The sequence below is a fragment of the Python bivittatus genome, unplaced genomic scaffold (assembly GCF_059951505.1).
Source record: "Python bivittatus isolate LINGU-HERP-01145 unplaced genomic scaffold, Pbiv_v1 ctg000690_np1212, whole genome shotgun sequence".
Lineage (NCBI taxonomy): Eukaryota > Metazoa > Chordata > Lepidosauria > Squamata > Pythonidae > Python > Python bivittatus.
Window position 1 is genome coordinate 18,359,709 of NW_028277096.1, and position 26,537 is coordinate 18,386,245.

Consider the following 26,537-nt stretch of genomic DNA (forward strand, 5'->3'; position numbering starts at 1 on the left):
CAAGAAGCCTCTGAGCCTCAGCACAGCAGGAAGCTGCAACCACCATGCAAAGGGGAGCCACGTGTAGGAAAAATTTGCCAAAGAAGCTGGGTCTGTGGGGGCTGGGCAAAAAAGGCAAAAGGTCGTTGTGGGGAACTGGGAGAGAAGGCAGCTGGGCAAACAAATGCTTCCTAGGGTGGCTTTGAGCAGTTGGGCTGGGGTGGCTGCAGTTTCATGCTGTGCTGCAGCTTGGGCTTCTTGCAGCCCCAGAGCCACACGGTTCTGGGGCTGCTTGCTGCCCACAAAACAGGGCAGCCAAAAGGGCATAGATGGGGGAAGAGAGGCAGGTGGGGGGAGTTGATGTGACCCTGCAGTCAAGTGCAGGCGGACTGCCAAGTGCCCAAATTTTGATCACGTGACCGTGGGGGTGCTGCAACGGCTGTAACTTCAGGCACAGGTCGTAAATCCCTTCGTTCAGTGCCATCATAACTCCGAATGGTCGCTGAACAAATGGTTGTAAATTGAGGACTACCTGTAATATTATCTTTGTGATAGACTTTGTAGCCATTGGCCTGTGCATGTGTTCATTTCTTTTCCACCTTCCAACTCAAAAAATGGTAGTTGCCAGTTTTGGATGTGAAACCACTTTAGTACCATTTGTTTCCAATGCAAGACAAAAAATTACTCTTGATCATGACAAATATGGTTATTTGAACCTTAATCTTTTATTGTTAGCTCCTCCAACAGAAATGTCTGTGAGACTCACAGATGATGCTATAAACAATTAGTTAAACAGATGATTATCAGACATTCAGTAAATAAATCCAACTCTGAGGAGTCTTTCATCTCCCTGAGAGTGTTTTGCAGAAAGTTACAGCTGTTGCTATTTGCTCCAGAGCTCTGATCTGAATGCAGAAAGTGCATTTCCTTCTTTACTTGTTTTTCTTGAACCACCCGCTTTTAACTTATTTAACTGCCTTTGGAGAGCTGATTCTTTCTTTGAAGTATTTTGATAAAAGTGTCCCAGATGAGTCATTTGCTTTAGCTATTTTCTAAATATATGTCTCTTTTTGTGTGTGTCTTTAGGTGTTGGAGTTTTTCCTTCACAGGATGCAATCCAGCAAATGATGCCTCCGTGGATTTACAATGATAATTTAGTTCCAGGTAATAATTAGTAAAATGATGACGATGAAGATTCAGGCAGGAAATTTCATTTTAGTGTTATTATCGGCTCATTTCCCTTTTGTTTTTTGCCGAAGTACTGTGCTACATTTTGATCAGGCAACACTGAATTTTAAGCTGGATCCTGTTGCCAAGGATGTCATTTTACAAGGATTAAAAAAAAAATAAAAAGCCAGTTTGGTGTAGTGGTTAAGGCACCAGACTAGAAACCATGAAACCGTGAGTTCTAGACCTGCGTTAGGCCCAAAGCCAGCTGGGGGACCTTGGGCCAGTCTCTCTCTCTCTCAGCCCTAGGAAGGAGGCAAGGGCAAACCACTTCCAAAAAATCCTGCCAAGAAAACTGTAGGCAGTCGCTAGGAAAAACTGACTCAAATGTGCATGTGCGCACGCACACACACAAATAGCAGCTATCCTTTCAGAAGCAGGTACTGAAATTTACTAAAAGGCAAATTCCAACCACATTTAATGAAAGTGCCCTCTTTGGACCAGTTGACTTTTGATATCTGAATTCATTATCTTTGCCAACAACTCAGATTAATGTTTGTTGGCAGAAAAGGCATAGAGCTTGAATATGGAGTATTCAGTCTCTTGGACCAACTGTTTCCTTCACAGATCTTTATAAGAAGATTTTAGAAACCACCATGACACCATCTGGGATAGATACCGGCAAACTCTATCCAATTCTGATGTCATCTGGGCTTCCCAGAGAAACTCTTGGACAAATCTGGGCCTTAGCCAATCGCACCACTCCAGGGAAGCTGACAAAGGAAGAACTCTATACCGTTTTGGCTATGATTGCGCTAACTCAGGTAGGAATCAATCAAAGGCAAAACTGGGGGGAGGTCACCTCTCTTCTATGGCTGTCGGGGAAAGGTTTTATATGTAAATACTCACAGCATTTATATTCAGTCAAGATTACCAAAATTCCCCTGTGGGCCATAAGAGTATAATGGAGATGTAAAACTTTGACATTTTGAATTTCATAAAAAGACTGGGGACAGGCTACACGATTGCAGAGAAACAGATAAGCGCACAAGTTCCTCAGTGATGAAACCTAGTGATATCATTTTCATTAAGGATTAAAGTAAGTTAAACTTCTTTATAACCAGGTTTTGCAGGTGGGTTGTATAAATTAGAACAGGAATCCTGCTTAGCAGGGAATAGTGGTTAAAGTTGGTAAAGGGCAGTGGAACTTGAACACAGGAGGGAGAGAATTGGGGGAGAACAGCTAGATACCATAGCTTCCTCTCTCAGGATCATAGCTAGGAATCAGAAGGGTTAATAATTTGCATCAGTTGAGAGAATGGCTTTAATGTCTTATGAAAGAAATCTGTGGCATGGGACAAGATTGGCAAAATACTAGAGGGGTGCAAAATTTTCTGAGTTTGAAATACTCCAAAGTGAAAACAGGTTTTGAGGGTTTTGAGCTTGGAACAAGGCACCTTGGATTCCAAGGTTTTGCCTTAAGCTCAAGCCACAATGGCAGATGAGGTGGTACCCCATGATGAATATTACTTATTACTCAGCGTTCAAACAGAAGAACAGTACTTCTTGGTCTCTGTTGGGAGGGAAAGAAGGTGCTCTTCCACATTTAAAAATATTTACAAAGTACAGAATTATGAAATGTAGTCTTAAAAAAACATCACCCCCGCCCCCAGATTACTGTGTTTGTTAATCAAAGACCTTCTGCTTGTGGATGGCATTTTTGAGTCATTTGGGGTAGCCATGATTAGAACTTTGAACCATATCCCCACTTAAAATCCCTCCCGGTGCTTTCCTCCCATTGCAGAAAAAGGCTGCGGGATCTGTCTCTTGCCCAAGGAAAGGAGAAAACTTCAAGGGAACCGTTTTGAACCGAAACATCTCTAGAGGAAGGAATATAAAGAAGTCCCACCTCCAAAATGCTCTGCTCAAAATTCTAGCCAGGAGCTGCAGTTTCTATAGAGCAGTGTTCTCAACCTTGGCAACTTTAAGATGGGTGGACTTCAACTCCCAGAATTCCCCAGCCAGCTGGCTGGCTGGGGAATTCTGGGAGTTGAAGTCCACCCATCTTAAAGTTGCCAGGGTTGAGAAACACTGCTATAGAGCTTTTAAAAAAAGGAAAGAGCAGGTCCTTACCCAGATATCTCACTTAAGGAGCTGTCCAAGGTCTGTTGCATTCATAGGTTGGGTTCACACACGCACAAATTCATAATGTGAACTGCTTGGTTTGGGCTTGGCGTGAGTTCCGCGAATCCAGCCTTTGCAGCTTCTAAACTATACTTTATGGCGTAACCTGTACCAATTCAGCCAGCGGTGGCTGGTTGAATCCGTGATGAAGTAGGAGCATACGCAGCCATATTCTGCCTCTCAGAGATCCTCGTGACATTTGGTTGGCCCCTGTGAAGCAGAATACTAGGCTAGATCGGCTTTCGGTCTGACCAGGCCTAGTTCTTAGCCCATTCTTGCAAAATAATAATAATAATAATAAAATTGTATATTAATGTATGAAAGACAGATGTATGCCATCTAATTCTGTCATTTTTTAAAATAGTATCCGAAAGCAAAAACTAAAACGGGAAAATAATAAAAATAACCAGGATAACTACAGTAACTGTAAATATAGCATCCTGGTGGGAAGAAAGTCCACTGCATCCTCAAACTCCCATAACGCTGTTATTTATATACCACTAGTTATTAACCACTATAACTAGTTAGTTATTTACCACTTCTCATATCTGAAAAGCTTTTGCCCGCTAATCAATCAACGCACGATCCTTATTGTGATTTACAGCATGGGTACATAGATTTGCAGAGGTAACAGTCAACCATCAATCAGTAGCCCTAATCTTAACCCACTTTGGAGAGTACTTGGAAGTTTTGGCTGGTACAGAATGCAGCAGCATAGGCAGTTACGTGTGTTTCTAAAAGAATACACGTTATACCTCTGCTGCGCGAGCTGCATTGGTTACCAGTTTGTTTCCAGATCCAGTTGAAGGTGGTGGGTTTGACCTTTAAAGCCCTCCATGGCATGGGACCAGGTTACCTGAGGGATCGCCTCTCCCCGATTTCGTCTGCCCATCCCACCAGATCCAGCAAAGGGGGTATGCTGCGGGCCCTGTCCGCTAGGGAGTTCCTTTCGGTGGGACCCGTGCGGTGGGCCTTTTCTGCTGTGGCCCCTGCTTTATGGAACATCCTTCCCTCCTGAAATGAGGTTGGCTTCATCCCTTTTGTCCTTCCAGAAGTCCCTCAAGACCTGATTGTGCCGTCAGGCCTGGGGACCCCAGCGGACTGGCGAAATAGTGAGGTGGCCCCACTGTTATTAGCAACTGCTCTTCGCCCAATATTTTTTATTTTTTTCTTTTAGTTTTATACTTTATCATCTTAAAGCTTTTAACAATAACAGTATTAACAATTGTTTTGTATATATTAATTGTTTTTTTAGCTTTGTTGTACGCCACCCAGAGTCACTTGTGTGTGAGGTGGGCGGCCCTATAAATTTGACAAACGAACAAACAAACAAACAAATAAATACATTGGGGGGGAAGCGCAAGGCATGTGAGGTAAGTGGACTTAATTGATGTGTGAAACTCACTGCTGAGCAAAAAGGTTTCGGTGGGCAAGAAAGGAACAAGAGCCCCCCATAGCTGGTTTTTTTCTGCATTAATTCATTTTCTGGGTTTCACAACACACTGAAAGAAACCAGCCAAGCTGGTCCACCCAACGCATTAAGCCAAAATGAAAGCTCTCACCAGCTCAGTTTTACATGGTGCGCAAATGCTTTAACTGACTCGGTTATTTTCTTTTCTGTCTTTCTCCTCATACAGAGGGGAGTTCCAGCCATGAGCCCTGAAGGTTTAAACCAATTTCCCTCTGCCCCCATCCCTACCTTAAGCGGGCTTCAGATGGCCATCTCTGTCACAGTGAGCCAACAGCCTTTGATGTCTCCTGCGCCACCAGTTTCCATGCCGCTTAGCATAGGACCGGCAGTGGTGGGGATCAACGTGGCAGCGCCAGTGGGTGGGGCCACCACACAGGTTTCCAGCAGTTTCATTCAACCTTTCCCTGCAAACCAGGTTGGTGCTGATATATTCCCCATCGTAAGGTATCCTTATTCTTGGTTTAAGGCAGCTTGTTCTTTCAGCTCTTTAGCTTTATTTTAAGCCATGGAATTCAAGCATCTGTCTGAACGTATTATCCAGACCAACTATTTTAGAGCAGCTGATTAAAAGAAAGGGAGACAGACTTGTGCAGAAAAGTGACCTTTTGCTTTTCAAGGTTTATAAGTTTTTATCTTGAACTGTAATAATTCACTGCAGAATTGCTGACTGCTTCATATTGTTTTATTGTATATTTATACTGAAGCGAGGTAGCACGAACCATGCCTATAAAATAGAAAAGCATTAATACAGAATATATAAATAAAAGAATAGGGTTGCTTTCCCTAAAAAAATGTGGTTCGCCGCCTGGAAAAAGCTGTCATGTCTCCTACAATCCAGGTTGCAAAAGGAGACGATGATGACTTCCAGGAATTCCAAGATGCTTCTAAGTCAGGGGGACTTGATGACACCTTTACAGATTTTCAAGGGGAAGTGCCTGGATCAAACAAAACGTTAGCAACACAGCAGCGGAGCAGGTACAGAATTTGACCCTCTCATGTAACTATCAGTTTTTGTATAATACTTTTTAGTAAAGTAGAGAAGATATAGACCAGGTCACTTTAGGATGTGTGGACTTCAACTCCCAGAATTCCCCAGCCAGCCTGCCACACATCTTAAAGTTGCTGAGGTTGAGAAACACTGGACTAGGTTACCATTCTTAGTTGCACTCGTGCCATGTGCAGTATTCTCAGCTAATGGTAAGGATGGTAGCAGTCAGCTTCAGACACATTGGCCAGTATGCCACAAGGGCAACTAAATCAGATTTATCCCAAGCATGCTTATGCTATTTTATGCAAGCTAGGATCTCTAATTTAGAGACTGCCTTGCAAACTAACCTACTGTTACCTGCATTCCACCATTTACATACTGTATGAGGTACATGCGGTGTACTAATGCACACTCAGAACCCAGATGATTATCAGTGAATGTTAAATTGATTGTATGATGCAACAAAGAGGGTGGAACTGCAGGTGACCTGGGATGAGACAGGTCATGTGAGGTATGCATGATTTTCTGCTCTGGTCCTGACTCCTTTAGAGCAGATGCATGTCCAGGTCAAGAGGTTATAGAAGCACAAATGCTGCATTTATCTTAAAGTGAGAATAGCATTTATTCTTTTATATTCACTAAAAGCAGGGGCAGACACTCTTTTGGAGACTGGGAGAGCAGTTTCTGACAAAGAAAACTGGAAACTATGCCTAGGTTTTGTGGCAATGTTTGGCGGCTTAGTGGTTTCAAGAAGAGGACCCACAAGTTGCCTATGGACCTTAGATTACCCATCCTTGCCATAACCACTATGTGTGCAGTGTATGATGACTCATACAACCAATTTAATAGAATATCTCTAGCTCTGTAGGGTTGAACTATGGAGTCCTTGGTGCTCTCTGAGCTTGGTTGTTTGCTTGCAGATGTTTCATTACCCAACTAGGTAACATCATCAGTGCTAGTGAGTGTGGGGTTTGCTCCCTTTTATATACAGTAGTTTGCCCTGCCCCTATTGGTCAGGGTGTGGTTTTCTCCTTGGTAGTTCCTTGATTAGGGCAACCTAATGTATATAAACAGGGGGCAAACCCCACACTCACTAGCACTGATGATGTTACCTAGTTGGATAATGAAACGTCTGCAAGCAAACAACCAAGCTCAGAGAGCACCAAGGACTCAACAACCAATTTAATATTTGCTGCTAATCATCATATCACCTAAACAGGTTATTTCCAGGATGTGTGTGTACGTCTGTGTGTGTGTGTGTAAATCTTTTATAATCTTAGAGTTTCTTTTCTTCTTCTGCAAACTCTGGGGGGTTTCCAATCCTTGTTAAGTATTCTTCCTCTTGGATCAAGTCTATGTTAGTGAAGATGTGGCTGGGATTTTCTGTATTTCTCTGGAAGTTTGGTGGTGGTAGGAACAGCTCAAAAAGCTGCCAGTTTACAGCAGCTGTGGTCAGAGGGATTCTGTAGACCATAAAAATGATCTTTAAGAGTTGCATGCAGCCATCGTGGATAGTGTTGAGTCAGGAAGCTTTCCCAAAAGGATTTCTGCTAAGTCCAGACTTATCAGCCATGCATTGTCCTTTTACTTACTTCATTTCCTCTCTCTCGTATCCTGCCTCTCCTCACTTGTCGTTCTCAAGGTAGCTAACAAAGCTGAGTAAAATGATATGCAGATAAATAATTCAGCAACACAGCAGAATAAATGCAGCATCTAAAGCAGTATTAAAAATAACAGCGCTACCCTGGAGGCGTTAAAGGGATTAAAAAGGGCTGGGAAAGTAAAAACAAGAAAGAAATGAAAACTCTTCCCTTACTGTCTAATAATGTTTGACGCAAACAACAAGCGTTCATCTCTAAGCTTAGTAAGATGCTGATGCTGGTGATTTTAAAAGCCTCAATAACATCATCATCATCATTATCGTTGTCATCCTTGTAGGTGTTGATCCGAATGGCAGTCTAAATCAAATGAGTTGGCACATTTGTCACCGTTGGGAAACAAGGTGTTTCTAATCAGTCTCCTTCTCAGGATTAGTATAATTGTTTACAGTCTAGCAAGATTAATTGCTTAAAAGGCTTTTGTTTGGGACTGCTGCAGGGGAGGCTTGATCAGTGATTAACAGTTTGATCCATTATAAAATATCCTATTTAGAGACCCAGCATGAAACTGAGTCACATTTCCATAAAGGTAGCCTTTTGAATTGTGCAACGTTTTTCCCCATCATCAAGCTTCACAGATTGCTGTTAGCATGCATCCAGAAAATATTTGACTTGTACAAGCTTTGTAAGCTACTGATAAGGAGATTTGAAACAGCAGTAGGAAGATCCTTGTTTCTGATTCTGTTTTTTAAAAGGAAGAGTAAATCAGATGCTTACAGGAGTTCAGATGTTTGCTAGTCTTTGCATTTAATGGCTGGGACTTGGGTTCAAAAATTGTTTAGTTTAATGATCAGAATACTGTGTAGGGCTGCCAGGAGAGAGATAAGAAGTGGAGGGAAAGGGAAATCAATGTGCTTTTGCTCTGTGAAGAGATACAAACACAGGTTCAGGTGAGTTCTGTAACCTCTAACATAACCAGTTGTATTTGAACTGGGAATTACGGACTTGTTTCATCTCTTAAGTCAGCAAGATCATCAGTCTTAAAAACCGTCGAAGGTTAAGGAGTTCAGCTTAAAAGGAGGCACAGTTCATTGGACTGCAGATCTTCAAAAATAATTTTTTTTAATGAAAAAGTGAAATCTATAGGTAGCCAGACCTATCTAAGCCAAAACATTTCCTCTTAATCACATAGGAAAGCCGTGACTATTTTACAGCCGTGGCTGTTGTGTCTAGGTGAACATGAGCAGGTTTCATCTTTTATTTTTAAAGACACCCTCCTCTTTTAAAACGATTAATTTTCAATATATGTAGATGCATGTGGATTTTGAAGCAACTCAGGATTCATGATCTAAGAGTTCTTTAACTGGGGACAACTTTAATTTGCAATCCCCTCCACAAAAGACAAACAGGTAGCATGCAAAATCATGCTTTGTTTTGACTCCTTCCTGCAGAACTGGAGTTCATCTGTTTTTTTGGAATCCACATATCTTGTTGAGTGTAAATTTGCCTTTTTCACATTTCCACATTTCCTTTTCAGAGGGAAAAGTTAAGGGACTTTTCTTAGTGGAGCAGAGCAAGCCACTCTCAGATTCATGCATTACACTGATTATAGAACCAGAGGTACAAAACCTAGAGATCAGAAAGAGCCAGCCTTATTAAAGAGGAGATACACATTTCTAATTTATCCAGTTTAAAAGTGAGCCCCCAAAGCCCCATTCTCCCTTATTAAATTAAGATATGATCATCAGAAGCAGCCAAAGGAAGAGGGAAAAAGATGGGTGTGTAAAAAAGAGAGAACAGGTGCATGAGGGAAAATAGGAAAGTGGGAAAAAACAAAACAAAAAATACAGAAAGAAATATTGAATGGAAAGGAAAGAGGAATTAAAGGAAGAGGATAGATTTTCTCTAAGGAAGTTATATAAACCAAGTAGGAAAACAAGCAGGGCATGGCTTCTAGAATTTTTTTCAACCCTTGAAAAATAACTGCTCTAAGTCACATGAAAGTGAAAGAAGCGAGAAGGGAGCCTAGAATGGAGCAGTCGGCAGCATATGAGCCAATACCAAGCTGCCTCCCCCATAAAAAACTCATTGGGGGAGTGTGTTCTGTTTTTTGTTTTTTCGCTCTCTGCAGCCCCCAGCTGGATCTGGCCCAATTTCAGTCTTGATATTTCTTTTGTTGCCTTCTCCTTCCATGACAAATTCGGTTGTATTGTGTTCTATTTTTGGAGGGTGGTCATGCTCTGGGACAGGCAGACAGTCCTGAGTGCGTTTCCATAATTTCTTTCCAACATTCTGCGGGATGTGAAAGAATAAGAAGACTTTCTCCACACAAAAAAAAAAAGTGGGAGAAGAGGGATGATGGGATCTGCAGGTAGAACATGGCAGGACCACTTCTGGCATCTCTTTCTTGCATACCCCTTTGTGCTCTTTCCAGTAACTCAGATGCAACTCTGTCCCTCCCTGCGTATTATGATGCAGGATCCAGCCCCTTTTTAAACATTAAAAATAGACCATTTGAAAAAAGGGCTGTAAATTTGGGACAGAATGTTTGTAGGTGGCAAACTGATTTTCCACATTCTAATCAGTTATTCTGAAAATATTTTCGGAGAGTGTTTAACATAAAGGTTGGCAGGCATTGGGTGTATTTGTTCTATGTGGCTTCCTTCATTCTGATAATATGTCTGAAATATCCATATCCCATATTTCACTCTAAGTAGGGCTGCATTCTGGCCTGATCAGAACTGATGTTGATCATGATTTTTCCAGATTATTTTTTTTACTCATGTCTATCCTAATAACTAATACCCCTCCTCTCCCAACTGTGCCCTGACTTCTCTTTTTTCCTTTCTTTAGTGCTCCTTCAATGCTGATACCCCTTTCAGGCCCCAAAATGACATCTGCCGTGGATAAATATGCTGTTTTTAAAGGGATTGCATCTGACAAGCCTGCTGAAGGTACTGCTCTACTTGGAGATTAAAAAAAACCTTACATTTATAAATGTGGTAGTTTTCCCTTCCACTTTTCTTACAACTGGGTTGAACCATACTGTCAGGCTTCTCTTTGCAACTAGGACTGAGAACAGTCACAAGCAAGCATTCTAATATACACATCTCGGATAATTTAAAAAAAAAGTCAGTCAAGCCAGTATGAAAGAATCTCAATGACTGCTAGAAACAGATCATGCATACATGAGTTTTTAAGCCCTCTTAGATGGATCAGTACCAAACAGCTCTCACAGACAGTAGAAACAAGATGATCAAGCTGAGATACTAAGGTGTCAGCCCCACAAGGTAGACCAGACCAGGAAATCAACTCCACAGGAAGGCTAAAACTACTTTTATTGAGATGGGCTATAAGAACAGAATCTTGCAAGTCTCGTTGTGCTGGACCTCTTCCTTCCCCTCCTTATAGTTCAGTGGATTAGGGAGGTGTCTGCTTGAGCAACTTCTGAATGTTATTTGGACGTTCTAGACTTTAAAAATGCTTCAGCCCCTTTTGCCTATGCAGCAGAGCCTGCATATCTCCATCAAGATCACCTTCCTTGCTTTCTACATAAGACAGGAGCCCAGAATTTTTCAAACCTTGGGAATCATTGTATGCATCAGAGCTCCAAACTTGTATTTTACCCTATCTGCAAAATAGGCTCAAAGTCCGTCTGTTTTGGGCAGGACCATTTCCCACCAGTTTTGATAATGGACCAATTTGGGTTGAGGTGGTGTGCTCTTGTCAGAACTGGTTCTCACAAAAACTACTCCAAGAGGGCATTTTTCATATGAGTTGCAGGCATGGCCACCACGTTTGAAAATGCACACCACATGCAATTCATCCCTGGAATCTAGGTATCATTCTTTCTGTTTTGTTTTTGCATTACTTGCAAGCCACCAAGGGCCCTTTTGGAACTGAGTGATGGTGATACCCTTAGAGAAATGAACAAATAATTCAGCATAATTTTTGCAATAGTGGCCAATAAGGTATAGTAGGGAATCAATAGCCATTACCATTCAGAGGTGTAATGCTTTTAACCAGAGGGTTCCATGCTACCATCATTGGTTAATATCCTCAATTGTCTTCTCCTTCCTAAAACTTGTGAATCCTATCTTAAAGTCAACTGTCTATGTGGTTGTGTGGATGTCTTGGTGATATTAGGATGGGAGAGAAGGGAGTGTATTCTCTTCTTTCCTGAAACACTTAACATAGCAATTCAGGTAAGGGTATCCATTGGATCTCATCCTAAATCCCTAAAATATGAGACCTTGTCTTCAGTGAAGTAATCTACCCATGCTGTCATTTTGATCTTTTCAGGTTATAGAGTGATTTTGATTTTGTATCACTCACCTTGCAACCCTTGATGGTTCACACCAATGAGAAAAGCAACAGGAAATCATCTACAGTAAATTAAAGTTTAAGTTAAATTAAAATTGAAATCTCATCACACAACCCTGAGGATGTCACAACTCACCCCAAAGCCCTCCAGAATAACTGGGTTTTAACTAGCTTCCAGAAGGCTGTTATCAGTAGGGCCAACTTCACCTCAGAAGGGAGATTGTTCCAGAGGAATTGAGTTATTATACTCATGACATTTTGCTCAAGGTAATACGAGAAAAAGAAGGTGCCTCCTTGAATATATGTTTATAAGACTGATGGAAAAAGATGAAGGTGGGAACAAAGCTCTTACAAGGACAGGGCAGTCTAGAAGGACCTGGAGAAGAAACCCTCAGCACTGTCCTCTTCTGACCAGTCGCTGAACAACCATCTCCATTGAAGTTCGTTGGCATAAGACACATTGGAGCTATAGCAAATGCATAACCAGTTTCACTGAAGCTTGCCTATGAGTATTCCCAGGATTCCTTTTGTTCCCATCCCCTACTCTGTCATCTCCAGTAGCATCTGAAATGTAGTACTTGCAGCACTGATTCCCTTTGTCCCATGGTAAAGAATCATAGAATTGGAAGATATCTTAGAGGTCATCATCTAGTCCAGTGTTTCTCGACCTTGGCAGCTTGAAGATGTGTGGACTCCAATTCCCAGAATTCTGGCTAGGGAATTCCGGGAGTTGGAGTCCACACATCTTCATGCTGGCTAGGAAATTCCGGGAGTTGGAGTCCACACATCTTCAAGCTGCCAAGGTTAAGAAACACTGATCTAGTCCAACTCCCCATTGAGTGCAAGCAACCTGTTCTGGCTTACAGTTCATATGGTCAGGAAGTTCTAAGTTCGGTCTAACCCAAACCTCCTTCCTTCTAGTTTTAACCCCTGACTTTGCTGCTGCCCTCTACAGCATTAGAGACTAAATCCAGTCCCGTATATATGATGCAAATAGAAACATTCAGTAAGGTATTGGGGCTATGTAATTTCCTTGTGCAGGAAAGCCTTCCAATATTGGCCACCTGCTACTATGAAACAGTAATTTTGTGGCGCTCTATCAAAATTTTAACTACATTCTCTTTTTAAATGTGCACCATAGATTATGGAGATAAATACAGTGCTTTTCGAGAACTGGAGCAGCCATCCGAAAGTAAATCCATAGGTAAGTTTCATCCAATGTAGAATCTTCAAGATCAGTCTTCCTTGGGCTTTCTAGGAATCTCTGTCATTGGTTCAATTTGTGTCTGGTGGAGATCCTAGAATATAAAGGGTTTCTTTGGAGGTATGCCTTTCAACAAAAGCAGTCTTTGTGGAGCTTCTGGAAGCAGCTTTAGTTAAATTATTTATATTCCAATCTAGAGAAGTTCCTAGAATATCTTGCAAGTCAAAAAACTGTTCCCACATGTCAGAACAACTAGAGTGCCTTCCATCTAAGTCCTTCTCCATCCCCATTATCCAAAGGCAGACTCATCCACGCAAGAGTAATTTTTTTCAGCAGATCTTCCTTTTTTGTAGAGTCCCTTCCCACCAGAGACTTGTCTGGCTCTAATTCCATCCATTTTGTGGGCGTAAAATCCAGGCCTGGCTTCTCTTTGTGGCTTTTGCTGGTTTGAGTTAGTTGATTTTCTAATTGACTTTCATCCATCTGAACTGATGTTTTAAATGTAGTTTTCAAATTTTGGCTATAAATGACAATTGCATTTCTTTTTGTCAGCTGCTTTGAGTGCTTTTTAGTAAAAAAAAAAAAAAAAACAGAATCAAACCTCTTGAAATAAATTTAAGAAAAAAACAGTTTGGTGTGTTTAGCATGAGAAGTGCTGCAAACACCTCTTGATGTGACTTTCTGCTTGGCAACCTTGTGGTGGTGCTGAAGCCCCCAATAATGACTGATTGAGATTCCAACATTTACCAAGATGGCAAATGACAAGATTGCTTCTGACTGCTGTTGGTGATCAAGCAGATGAAATCTTATGGAGGCCAGAGAAAGAGATTCTGGTTAGAGAGAAAGAAGAAGTCAGGTAATTTACTTTTTTCGGAGAAAGCAAAAACACCTTTCTTCCAAATGGATTTCAGAGCAGTCAACAAAAACATAAGCTTCCAGAAGAACAAGTATAATGCTATAAAAACCGCATCATACAAACAATAAAACAAAGAGCCAGCAAACTATAAAAATATCTAATGAGCAACAACGACAGGCCATGCAAATCAAACTGTCCTGACCGCACATTTTCCCAACGACAGAATTTGGAAAAGGTCTACATTTAGGAAGTACATGTTATGAACTTCATGCAGAGGGAAGAGGCACTATTTTTCCAAAAGAAGTGGGCAGGATCACAGAGCCTTGACAGGAAATGAGACAACACAGCAGGGCTGGAATAGTTAAGAAAGAAGAGGTGGAAGCAGACAAATTGTTGATTATCTTCCATTAATTGGTTGGAAACATTTTAAAAGATGAAGAAGTTGTCCCAGTTAATTGAATGGCCCAGTCTGTTTAAAATAAATACAAGCAGTCAGAATCTCAGCTGGTGGGTTCTGTCTTAGATGGAACATCTCTTTACTGTTGTTGTTATCACAGTAGGGAACATTTCATCTGAGTTTTTCCTACTGTGGTATGTCTGCATCCTCTAAAAGCAAAAGCTTAGAGCCTTTATAAGTGAATTGGTGCAGGTACACCCTCTTAATAGTTAACTAATCTAAGCCTTCCAGGAGAAGGAACCTGAGGCAGGGAGGGATAGGTGGTGGAGGAATGGGCTCAGTAAAGGGATGATATGGCCAGATGTGGTATAGGCAGCGCTGTAAGAAATCTGAAATAAATAGCTGCGTGATTGGTTGCAATTTGAGTTAAGTGAGTACCCGGGAATGTGACTGTAGTTAACTGCTAGACAATATGCATTGAATCCCAGCATCTCCAATTAAAAATGGTCAAGGTGCTGGTGCTGGGAAAGGTCTGGAAAGATGGTAGATTATCTCAGGCTGTTGATTATTTCTCAACCTAGTTCTACATTGCTAAGTTGTGAGGAAATAATGTAGTGGGAAAGAAAGGTCATATATTGCCCCAGTCTCCAAGGAAATTGGGTGAAGTGTACCTGCAATGTATAAAAATAGATCAGTGGTACGTTTCTTGATTTGCATACAAAAGTTCCCAGTTCAGTTCTGTGCAATTCCTATCTCCTGGGGTTGGAAAAAGACTGTATCTATTAGGAAAAGTTTTTTATGTCTTTATTCAGGACATTCATATGCTGTCTTTCATAATCTGCACCAAAAGGACAAGGTTGCAGTACAAATGAAAAGTAATGAAACAGAACAAGAGAAATTCAAGTACTGTTTTTGATTGATGAAGCAGTTTCTAGAGCCAGTAACGTAGAAGAATTGTCTTGTATCCAGAAGGTCCCAAATTTCAAAGCTCATTATCCTCAGTTAAAAGGGAGGGAGTGTCCTTCCCATTATGAGACTCTGAGGATCCCCCAAAAGTCAGAATAGACAACAATGCAACTTCTGATGAGCTTGAGCTGAGCCACTGAGAAGAAAAAGCAATCTTTCTGTAGAGCAGAACATATAGGAACGTGTTTCAGGTCAGTGCCAGTTCTTTGGAATGGGCCCAAAACACTGTAGAAAGCTAATACATCCTGTGGCTTAAATAGTTTCCAAAACTATAAGCAGCTGAAAGCATTCTTTCTTTTTTTTTTTATTGTTGCAAGCTATGGAGAAACACCAAACCCATCTCCATTTATTGTTATTTATGTAACTGCAAGAAATGAGTTTGGGAGAGTGGCATTTTTAATCTTGGTTTCACAGCCAGATATTGTAGAAAGTAAATCATATGGGGATGTAGAATGAAATTGCAGAAATCAAGACTGCTTAGCAGACAGACAGGCAGATGGGAGATTCAAAAACCTTTTGGTTTGTACCATCTGACCAGTGTGTAGCACAGGAATGCAGTCCCCAGAGTCACCATAAGCTTGCACCATCAACATTCAGAAGCACATTTATCTTCTTACTTTCACCCCCCAAAATTAGGGCTAAAATAGGATTTGAAGCCTCTGCTAGGGGCTGAAAGGGGCATGAACCCTCTTATCCCTTCTCTGGGTCTTGGAGGGAGAAAAAATACTATAAAAAAGTGAGGACCCCCCCACCCACTCCCTGGATAAGCATAAAGATTGCTTCCGTGTTTGATTTCAACATAATTATAAAAGGGTGGCAGGAGTCAAGAAACAATATTCTTGAAAATAGTAAAACAGTATCCTCGACTCAACCATTTAAAGTACTTTTTTTTTTTTGCTGTGAGTAATGTTAACATGCTAACATTTTAACATATTAAAATGATGGGTTTGTTGGACAGCTACAGACTTAACTCAATGAGTTCAAAAGTTTTGCAGCAAAGTTGGACCCGGTCCAGTATTTCATTTTACTGTTCAGGAGGCAGAGACAAGTTGATTTTGAATTGTGGTGTTGTTTTTTTAATCACTTTTAACCCTTTCACCAGCTTATGGAAAAGCTTGCAACCCGTCTGTAAGTCAAGTTTTGCTGTGCCCATTCCTTGGTCTGGGGTACCGTCAGTTTCACAAATGACCTTCTGGAAAAGGTGATACTTGTACCACTTTTCAGGAGAGAGTCAAGGAATGTGCTTGAAATGTCCTACTTGTCACAATTTACATCTCTCTGAAAGACTGATCTGTTGATTTGCTTCTGCAGCATTTGTGAAACTGACTTGGCTGGGTGTTTTGTTTTTTGCTTTGGTGATGGTAATTTGAATAATTTTTAAAAAATGAAGTGTGTGCTTGCCCATAGATGTGGCTGTAGCGGCATAGATTCAGACATAAAGAACAAGTCCTAAACTGCATTGCATTTTAAGTATTTTCACCACCCTTTTGGTGTTTTTATGTCCTGCTGGTGAATGGGTTAAGCCACATTTGAAGAAGTTAAATAAACACCCCTTTTTAAACTAACCGTTCACACGTGATTGATTACATTGATGTGATATCAAATCAATGTAGACTCTTAGTGACCACATAGATAGCTTTTCTCCAGGATGAACTGTCCCCAACCTGGCCATTCAGATCTTCCTACAATGCCCCTATCACCACAATAACTGAGTCCATCCACCTTGCTGCTGGATGTCCTCCTCTTCTCTTTCTTCCACCAAACAGTCATACGTAGATTATCCCAGAAGGACAAATTGGCAGACTTTGGTGCCCACATTTCCATGAAGGCAAAAAATAGCTTACACGGGAGAAAGACTGCACCTTCAACTTGTCTTAGGGCCATTTGCCAAATGTAGGTTTTCTGTTACAGACTGACTATGGTGCTATCTGCACATTGTTACAGGTGCTGCTGCTTAATCTTCAAGCAGTAGGGTCTTTGGAAATGGTACTGCTGGGTTTGTTTCCTACTGGGGAAGAGAGTGTTGCTTTTTTCTGGAAGCAACAGGGATGTTTTTGGGTGGAGCAAACCTCCACCCCATATCTGACCCTCAGAGAGGTCCTTGCTGGCTCAGTATACCTCCCAGCCCATACGTTTCCACTCTCTGTTCTCAGTCCAGCCCTCAAAACTCCTGTGATTACAATTTGTATGTACACACATAAACATAGAGGAGTGAGCAACATGTGGCCCTCCAAATGTTGGACTGCAATTCCAGTTATCCCTCACCATTGGCTGGGACACATGGGAGTTAGAATTGAACAGGATCAGGAGGCTTAGTTATTTCTGCCTTGATAACTAAGATAACTTGATCATCTGCACTGATGATGTTCCCTAGTTGGGTAATGAAACATCTGCAAGCAAACCACCAAGCTCAGAGAGCCCCAAGGACTCCTTATCTCTGCCTTGCCTGGAAAGGTATAGATTTTTAACAGGCTCCCACAGATGAGAAAATGATCTCCTTCCTGGCCTATTCTTCACCAAAATGAGTGACCCTCCAGTTCAAAAATTTAACCTAATAACTTACACCATATCACATCTTAGGGGATAAGGCATCAGTCCTGGAGAATAAAAGTAAGGCATTATGCAACCTGCTGTGATCTTGTTGGCAGTAGGTGGTAGTAAGAGATGGAGAGAAAGAATGCACATGCAGACCTACTCAGACACATATGCACGCCATCTTTTTAATGTAAATAAAAATAAGCTGAAATCTTATTTTTTTAAAAGTATTTCTACTGATTTGTTAAAGTAACACAGGTGAAAGATTCAATATGGACGCCTTTATAATAATGCTTAGGTAGGCTGAGCCCTCCTTTAAAACAGTCTTCCCCAACCTTGCATTTTCTAAATGTGTTGGGTCTTCAACTCCTAGAATTCTTAGCAACGGTCCTGTTACCTAAGGCAGTGTTTCTCAACCTCAGCAACTTTAAGATGTGAGGACTTCGACTCCCAGAATTCCCCGGCATTGGGGAATTCTTAAAGTTGTTGAGGTTGAGAAACACCGACCTAAGGAATTCTGAGAGTTGCATTCCCAACATATCTGGAGGTTAATAACCAGGAAGGCAAGGCCTTCATTTGGGAATTATTCCTGAATTAATAAGATTAGGTATGTTGGTCTGTTGCAGCAGAACCAACAAAGGTTGATCTCATAGATCATGCTAAGCCTTGATTAACTTTTTAAACAAGCCATAATTCACTAGGTCCACACACCACACTAACCCTTAAGTTCTTGCATGCTGAGATGGGTACTTAGGACCTCTTCTTGGCACCAAGCAAAGGCTTTTTTTTTTAAGAAAATTCTCTAAGACCTTGAACTCCACTGTATACTTTTGTCCCAATGCAATGTTTTGTTCAGTAGTTTTATCTCCCTAAAGTTGTAGATGTTTTTAGGAGGTTTATTTTAGTTTTTGCTGCTTTTAGCTGATTGCTATCTTAGTTTGCATGGTTTTTTATTTGTTTTATATGGATTTTACTGTGTTTTGATTGTGTCTCCCACAAATGTATTGACTAAAATTAAAGATTTAACAAAATTTGTAAGAAAGACTCTTTCTCATACATAATACCAACAACTCACTCCCACTGGGAAACAATTCTTAACAGAAATTTGGCTTATGGTAGGAGCTGACCTGAGAGACTTAATCTCGGTCACTCCCTACCTCCTCCAACATTATATTTTCATTTCTCTCTTTTTTTAATTAATTGCAATTTGTGCTTTTAGAACTCAAAAAACTGTGGGTAGTTGTAACAGTGGCTTGTTTCAGACAAGCTACATTCTCACTTTCAATTTTGAAATTTGTTTCAACAAAGCAACATTGAAATTAGCCACATTTTATATTCAAATATAATACAAATATAATGAAAAACTAAAACGGAGCAGAAAGTTTGTTTTCCTAATGGCTGCATTCAGGGCAGGGAAGGAGTGCATGAAACCTTGGTGCATTCAGGCTTCTTATCATGCCAGAATCTTGACATAGTATGACACACTAACAAAGGTAATGGGAAAATATCAACAGCATGGATACTTTTTCTTTACTTGAGGCTTCTGTGCCTCCCCAGTCACAAGCAGCACTAAGCAGCTTACATTCCAGATGCAGTAATTGGATTAAAAATCAATACAGTTCAAAAGTAACCTCTGCACACAGTATTGCATAGATACCACATTTCCAGATAAATTAAAAATAAACCTCATCCCCCAAAGGTCCTCCAGAGGAACCGGGTTTCAGCTCTGCTCTTCCCATTTGTGTGGGTGGGGGGGAGTATATGATATTCCAGAAGAGGGGAGGCACCATGTATGCAAGCTACTAACAGTATAAAAGGTAGTACAGTGATTAAAAAGTAGTTATGGATGGGTGCTCTTCATTGTTAAACGCTTTAAGGAAACCAGTTGATTTAGTATGTAAAAGGTAATATTGGTGATGCCAGGTGAATTTACCTAGAAGGAAAACTTGGGAGCCAGCATGCCATTGTGGGAAAGGTCCAGTATATGCTATCTCCCTGCCTGTGAAGGTGGGATCCCAAGGAATGGTATCAGATGAAGATTTCAGTTAAAAGGTCCATCACAATACAGGCTTTTGGAAGCTGTGGAGCTATTGTAGTTTTTTAAAAAAAGGAAGCAATTATACTGATAACACCACCCTTTATATCGCTATTAGAAATTCAAGAATATTCCAGTACCAAATAATGCACTCATTCCTTTCAGCCTGCACCCCTAGGACTTCACAAGGCCTCCCAGATTCTTATGTCCCTCAGAAACCCCTTGGGTCAAAAATGTAGTTTTGTGGGAATGGGAAACAGACACACCTAGTAGCATTCTGGAAAAAGTCACCATCACCCAAAGCAGTGGCACAGGCAGTCATGGGCATGTAACACCTCTGCTTTGTGAACTGTGCTGAATGCCAGTAGGCTCCTGAGTGGCATTGAAGGTGCTAGTTATCACACAAAAAGCCCTGTGTGGCAGAGGGCCTGGTTATTTGAGGGAACACTTGTCCCCCATAGTTTTTGCCCATGCCACACATTTGGCATGTTCCAGGTCCCACTGCTTGAACGATATCACCTGGTGAGAACAAGGAAGTGGGCTTCATCTGTCATGGCCCCTGCCCTCTGCAACACCATCCCCCCGAGATCCATATGGCTCCCACTGTGATCCTGTTCAAACAAACCATTAGAGTGTGTGATGTTTTGGTCTTCTGAAGGGTCCTTGGGTTTTCCAAGACATTCTCCTTCTGGCAGTGTAATTCTTTGTTTTTCATCTTTTATTCTTTATTGTTGTATTCTGTCAGCTGCCCAGAATCATGACAGAAGATCAGGGCGGTCTATATATTCCACAAATAAGTTTTAAAAAAAAGAAATCAGAAGGTCCAATCATAGCTTATTGCAGCCCATAGGTCCACAATGGACTGCAATAACTTAATGTTAAGCGCTCTGGCTGGCTACCAGAAAGAGGGGAGGGTGCCTAAGTACATGTTTTATATATTTTCCTTTGGAATCTGTAGAATATTCAAATCCTTAACTTACTTAGTTTGTACTTACTGCCTTTTTGTTACACTTTTTTTAAATATTAAAAGATTATTTACCTTGAATCCTTGTGAAGAAGTAACATGGAAACTAGACAAAATAGATTAGCCCCCCCCACCCCCACCCCGAGCCATTTTAAACATGTGTGAATTAACGGATATGTTGCTTGGTTGAGACTGTTAAAATGTTCAGAAATACTACTGACGTTGCTGTCTGTTCTGTTTTCAGGAGACAGCTTTGCAGATTTCAGGTCCCCAGGAACAGACGATGGCTTCACTGATTTCAAAACTGCGGACAGCATCTCTCCACTAGACCCACCAACAAAGGACAAACCATTTCCCCCATCTTTTCCTTCTCTTCCTATACCGTCAAAACAACAATCCCAAGCAAAGCCTTCTCTGAATTTGGCAGACCTGGATCTGTTTTCCTCAGCCTCTACTGGAGAGAGCCAATCTACTCTCTTTCCAGCTGTGTACAGTTCCCCCAAACCAGCTCCTTTTGCTGCACCACCACACACAATATCTGCCACCGCCACTCTGCCAATGCCAGGCAACAGTTCAGTCCTGGCTAGCGACTTTGCCGACTTCAACCTTTTTGGAGGGTTGTCAAGTTGTACTTCGGCTGCCACTCAGGATGAATTTGCAGACTTCATGGCTTTCAATAACAACGCTGTCTCTCCGGAGAAGCAGCTGGATGATAAATACAGTGCCCTCAAACAAGATTCCAACTCCATTCCCTCAGCTGGCTCCTTAGTCAGTGCCGTGAAGAATGGGCAGAGTCCAGTTGCTGCTTCCAACAAATATGACATCTTCAAGCAGCTGTCTCTGGACAGCCCCGGGTTGGGATTTGAAGAACTAAAAGACCATACCCCTTCATCAGTTAAGAGTGAAGACGACTTTGCTGATTTCCACTCAAGCAAGTTTTCCTCCAGCTCAGAAAAATCCCTTGTCGACAAACTGGCTGCTTTCAAGCACGCCAAGGAGGATTCGGCTTCTGTCAAGTCTCTTGACCTGCCATCCATTGGAGGCAGCAGCGTGGGCAAGGAGGATTCTGAAGATGCCCTCTCTGTCCAGTTTGACATGAAACTGGCAGATGTGGGAGGAGACCTTAAGCATGTCCTGTCTGATAGCTCTCTGGATTTGCCAACGGTTAGTGGTCAACATCTACCAGCAGCAGGTGAGGAACTAGTTAGATTGCTCTGGTAACAAAAGCTATGGGAGAGTCCCAAAGTGTTGTATCATGAGCTGAATTTCAGTATTCTGTGCTGATCCTCTAGTAGGAAAAGCCTTCTGAATCTGTATTTTTGGCTAGCTTCTAATCTCCTAATCGAGCAGTATTAATTGGTGTTCTTCTATGTAATTTTTAGATTGGCTGGTTTTTGAGGTAGATCCTGTCTTGCACAGTATGTCCTCTTAGCAACCCCAGTTTTAGGCAAAATACTCTTCTGTTGTGTCACTAACAGTGTAAGACAGACTAGAACCAGTAAGAGGCTGCTTTGGGCTTAGCTAACTGATTTGAAAGGGGTCTGATCCCATTGTGTGGGCATTCCCTTTTTCCAAGGCACAAGTCTGTCCTTTGAATTTTCCTGCATCTGCAAAGATTTGTAAAATCCCAGTGTTGGAAAGAAATTACCCAGCTCAAGCTCCTAGGGACATAGGCAAGAGCTGGTAGGGGTATGTTTCTCTAAGCTATGAGAACAGCCTCCAACTCCTTTTTCCTTAATCCCAATGAAATGGTACCTCAACCCCAGTTGTTAAATCAATCAGAATGTCAGCGTAACTGGGACTTTAAAGGCCAGTTTAAGTTATGGTTTCAAATCAGTATTAAATCAAGTGATAGGTATTAAAGTACTGTCTAACCAGGTTAAAGTAATGTGTGCTTATGGGGTCAGTCCCTGTTAATTTGGCCACAGTTGAAAATACAGCCAGTACTAACTTGAAATTCTGCCTCATGCAATTTCTGCACCACAATATCCTTTGACTAATATAGCTGCTATATCACATTTGCACAGATCATTAGATTCATCCCTTTGTATTCCGGAAGAAATTAGCAATAATACTAGAAGTTCAGGCCATAGCTGTGTTTAATGCTAGAAATTGTGATTTTTTTCCCCCCACTGTGGATGGATGGCTGTCTTGCATTCCAGGTTCACACAGAGACACACGTGACTCCTTTGTAAACCCGGAATGGTGCTATTAGTGCATTTTTTCACTCTGGTATGCAGCCTGCAAAGTAGATTCCCAATACTGGCATTGAAATATTCATCGATGGCCTACCTGCCTCAATATGCAAATAACACACCTCGATATGAGAAAATATAACATTGAGATCGCTATTCTAGTGAATATTGATCCATTTGCATCAGCTGCTAGTAAGTTGGAAGCCATTCTTCCATAGAAAGGTGCCACAGAATGTCATTGTCTTCTTGAATACCAGGAATAGAAAGCTGTGGCCAACTGCGTGGGTTTTCTCATGTGTATTAAATTATGATGGGTGAGAAGGACATATAAGATTGGTGCCTGCCCATATGGTCTTTGCATTGATTGGAACTACACTGAAAGGCAACAGACACTAATCTCTCTGTTAATTGTCCTGAATGAAATAAAAGGCAAGGAATTCTTGTACTGAATTCCTTTTTGTTAGTTTTCTCCTTTTAATTTTCTTCAGGAAATTAATGATACTGTAAATGAATTGGTTATCTCCAGTTTAGTTGTAAATCATTAAACTAATTGCCTTGTGAGGTAGTGATTTTTTTTTGTTGTACAGTTTCTATAGAGTGGGGGGATCACTGAATTTTGTGGCCTTTAAAAACACAGAGAAAAATCACAATATTCCAAAACAAAAATGGGTTAATCAGCATTGGTATAGGTGGCAAGGAAACAGTTGCTCCCAAACCATGTACTTCTACATCAATTGCTATTTCTTTCTCTTTCTCCTCCATCCCACCCCAGGTCTTAAGTAAAGAAAAAAAAAGGTAATTGTACTGTAATCTTACATTCTATTTTTAAGTAGGGAATGTAGAAACAAACCCTTTGGTGGCTTTAGAAAAGGGGAATTTCTCTAACAGGGTGTGTGAAATATCAGGAATAATTTTGCTTTGTGAAAAATTAAAAATTTTTTGTATGTTAAAATGTTTGATCTGGTCTGGTTGGTTGTCCAGTCTGGTTGGTTGTAGCCTGGTACCGACCATGCTTGTTCTTGAAAGTTTTTTTTTATTTTGGGTTTTTCAAAAGCACTTTTTTCCTACTATTTTTCTAAACTTTCTTGGTGGTAGTTTGATGAATTAGTTGTCCATAGCAATTCAAGGATTGATGATTGCCATTCAGTTTGCATGGAGAGATGCATTCTGGATCCTGAGATCAGTTAAGTCAATACAGTGTTTTGATGCTAAACTTTACAGAGAATGAGTTCCCCATTCCTTCTTTTCCAAAAAAAGTATCCATCTAGTTTCTGATGCCAAGGACCTGTTCAGGATTAATATTTCCATCTCCCAACCATGATTAAGGGATCAAAAGTGGGTGTCTCTCTTCTTTCAGTCAGAATTCCAGAATCCATACCCACAGCTTGCCATTACAGCTGTACCAAAGAAATGGTTAATGACAACCAAGATTAACTGCTAAGTATTTCAGTTATTGGCTAGGAATCAAGCTTAGGTAGCATTTTCCATGGTTCCTTTTGCTGCAGACTTAATGATAAAATGTAGTTAAGGGTAAGAAAATTTTACACAAAGTAGAAAGGGAACGGTGAGTCCTCAGCTACATTTTGATCCCTTAGATCCTTACAGTTAAATGACAAGGAAGTAATTTCATTTGCTCTGGCTCCAAAATTCCTTCTTGTCTAAACTTACTTTGAACTTGCTGTCTACTGTTATTTGTTAAATCAACTATTTTTCTGTCCTGTTGCTTCTCTTTCTCTCTGTATATATATTAGAGATATGGAGTGGTCCAGATTTGATTCCAAAGAGGAATCATACAGGACTGTGGAAGTAGCACCTATCTCCACCCTTTAAAGCAGCCACATCTTTTCCCAGAATCTCACAGCTGCTTTCGAGAGTTGCAGACAGGTACTGCAAAGCACCTTTTCTGAAATATGTTCACAGCCCTAAGGTGTAATATATATATAGAGAGAGAGAAAAAAAAACTTTTCAAGTTCTGAATTGGTAATGTTCCATAAATCTCTATCACTTTAATTGAAAGTAGATTTCTTTTTTCTTTGCTTGTTTCTACTTGGTCTGTAAACTGAATTGTCAGAAAGGGACAGTATTTCCTTTTTCCATTCCCTGGGGGTGCTTTTCTGTTGGTTTCAGAGAGGAGTTCCTAAAGTTACATTCACATTGGCATATAGGACTTCTTTCATCTGGTTATTCCAGTATTAGGATTGCAAACAAAACTAGCTTTTAATCTTTCCATGCTGAGAGTTTATGCGAGCAAAACTGAATTATTATCAAGGACAAGAAGGAAGGAATTAATGTTTGGATGGTGAGGGGAAAAGGGATGTTTAAATCAATTACTCTTCAGTTAAGTGCTGTTAACACAGCAGGAATGAGGTGAGAGACTTTTTCTAGTTCTTTCAAGGGGATACTGTCTCTTTAAACTTTGTTCTTTAATTCTGTGAATAGAAGGTAGCCAATATGAAATGCTCTGGCTTGATTGTGGAGTTAACATCTGACAAATGTTTAACCTTCTATGCATCTCTGCTTGTTAATTTCAACCTGTTGCTGCTTTTCTGCTAAATTTTAACCCTTTTCTCAGTTCTGTCTGATTGAATTGTCTGGCCTTGGGGTCTCTTCCCATTCCCCTGATTTGCCTTCATTGAACCTTTTTGAAATGTTGCAGTGCGATTAACAGTTGGAAGATCACCCAATTTGCTGAATTTGCAAACTGGCAGAACTTTTACATCGGAAAATACTTTGCGAATCAGAATCGGGGTAGAGATCTTCCTTTCAACTGTCTCTTTTCCTCCACTCTGATGCCTTTATTTCAACTTGACATTTTCCTGTGTGAATGTGCCTTTCCGAATCTGCTTTGATATCTCTCTTCTGCAAAGACTGACCTGCATGCTTTGATTCTGATGACTCCCTTTGAGCTCCTGTATATCATTCTCTTTTGTGATCTGTAAGTCCTGCTGTGTTTAAATAAATATTTATCTTGGCATAATTTGAAAGTCTGAGCATGTGTGGTTTTTCCTTTTTCCCTTTTGGAGTCCAGAAATTTCTGGTCATCAGAAAAAAACATATATTTAAAGTTTAAAGCAATTGTATCCCCTTCCATTTGAAAAGTGTCTCTCTCTCTTTCTCTCTTTGGTGGCTAGCAGGGCTAGAATAAGTAGGAAAGGGAATTATGAGATTAGTCAGAAAAAGGTGGTTGGTCAAGCAACTATGAGTTTGATGACCATAGAACTAATTGCTCAGGTTTGAACATCTACTAGGACTAAGTGGAAAATGATGTCCTCTGGGGTAGAGATGCAAAGACATGGGGAAAAATGGAAAATTTGTGGAAAACAGCCCTTTTATTTATTATTCTCTTTTTTGTTTTCTTTTGAAGCCTTTTTTCTTCTTTTTCGAATAAATGGGAAACACTGGCTTATGAAATATTTAAATGATACAAAAAATGGTTAAGAAAAGTGTTCATGTATTACCAAGTAAATTTTGACAGAAGCATCTATTGATTTCTATCTATATAGGATGTTAGAGTAATAAGTATTGCATGCATTTCAGTTTGTCCTTGAATGTCCCTTTTTTTCCCAAAGAAACACACAGAAAAAAGGAGTTTCTCATTCTTTCAAATGTCAGAAATTTTACATCTCAACCTTGAGTCTGCTGTGACCTTGTGGTAGTTCTTTCAGACTGTCCTCA

At 40.7% G+C, this 26,537-nt stretch overlaps 1 protein-coding gene across 5 annotated transcripts in view; it reads left to right on the forward strand.

Annotated features, from left to right (window-relative positions):
* SYNRG (synergin gamma) overlaps positions 1 to 26,537 on the forward strand; it is a 74,965-nt gene that overhangs the window by 16,251 nt on the left and 32,177 nt on the right. For all 5 annotated transcript variants that reach the window (XR_015798230.1, XR_015798229.1, XR_015798228.1 and 2 more), the window contains 7 exons: positions 1,066 to 1,143; positions 1,774 to 1,970; positions 4,968 to 5,216; positions 5,640 to 5,776; positions 10,241 to 10,341; positions 12,852 to 12,914; positions 20,912 to 21,859. Coding sequence is in view for 2 of the 5 variants with exons in the window: in XM_088152517.1 (XP_088008643.1) it covers positions 1,066 to 1,143; positions 1,774 to 1,970; positions 4,968 to 5,216; positions 5,640 to 5,776; positions 10,241 to 10,341; positions 12,852 to 12,914; positions 20,912 to 21,859 (1,773 nt within the window). In the remaining 3 variants the exon portion in view is untranslated. The remainder of the gene's footprint in view (positions 1 to 1,065; positions 1,144 to 1,773; positions 1,971 to 4,967; positions 5,217 to 5,639; positions 5,777 to 10,240; positions 10,342 to 12,851; positions 12,915 to 20,911; positions 21,860 to 26,537) is intronic.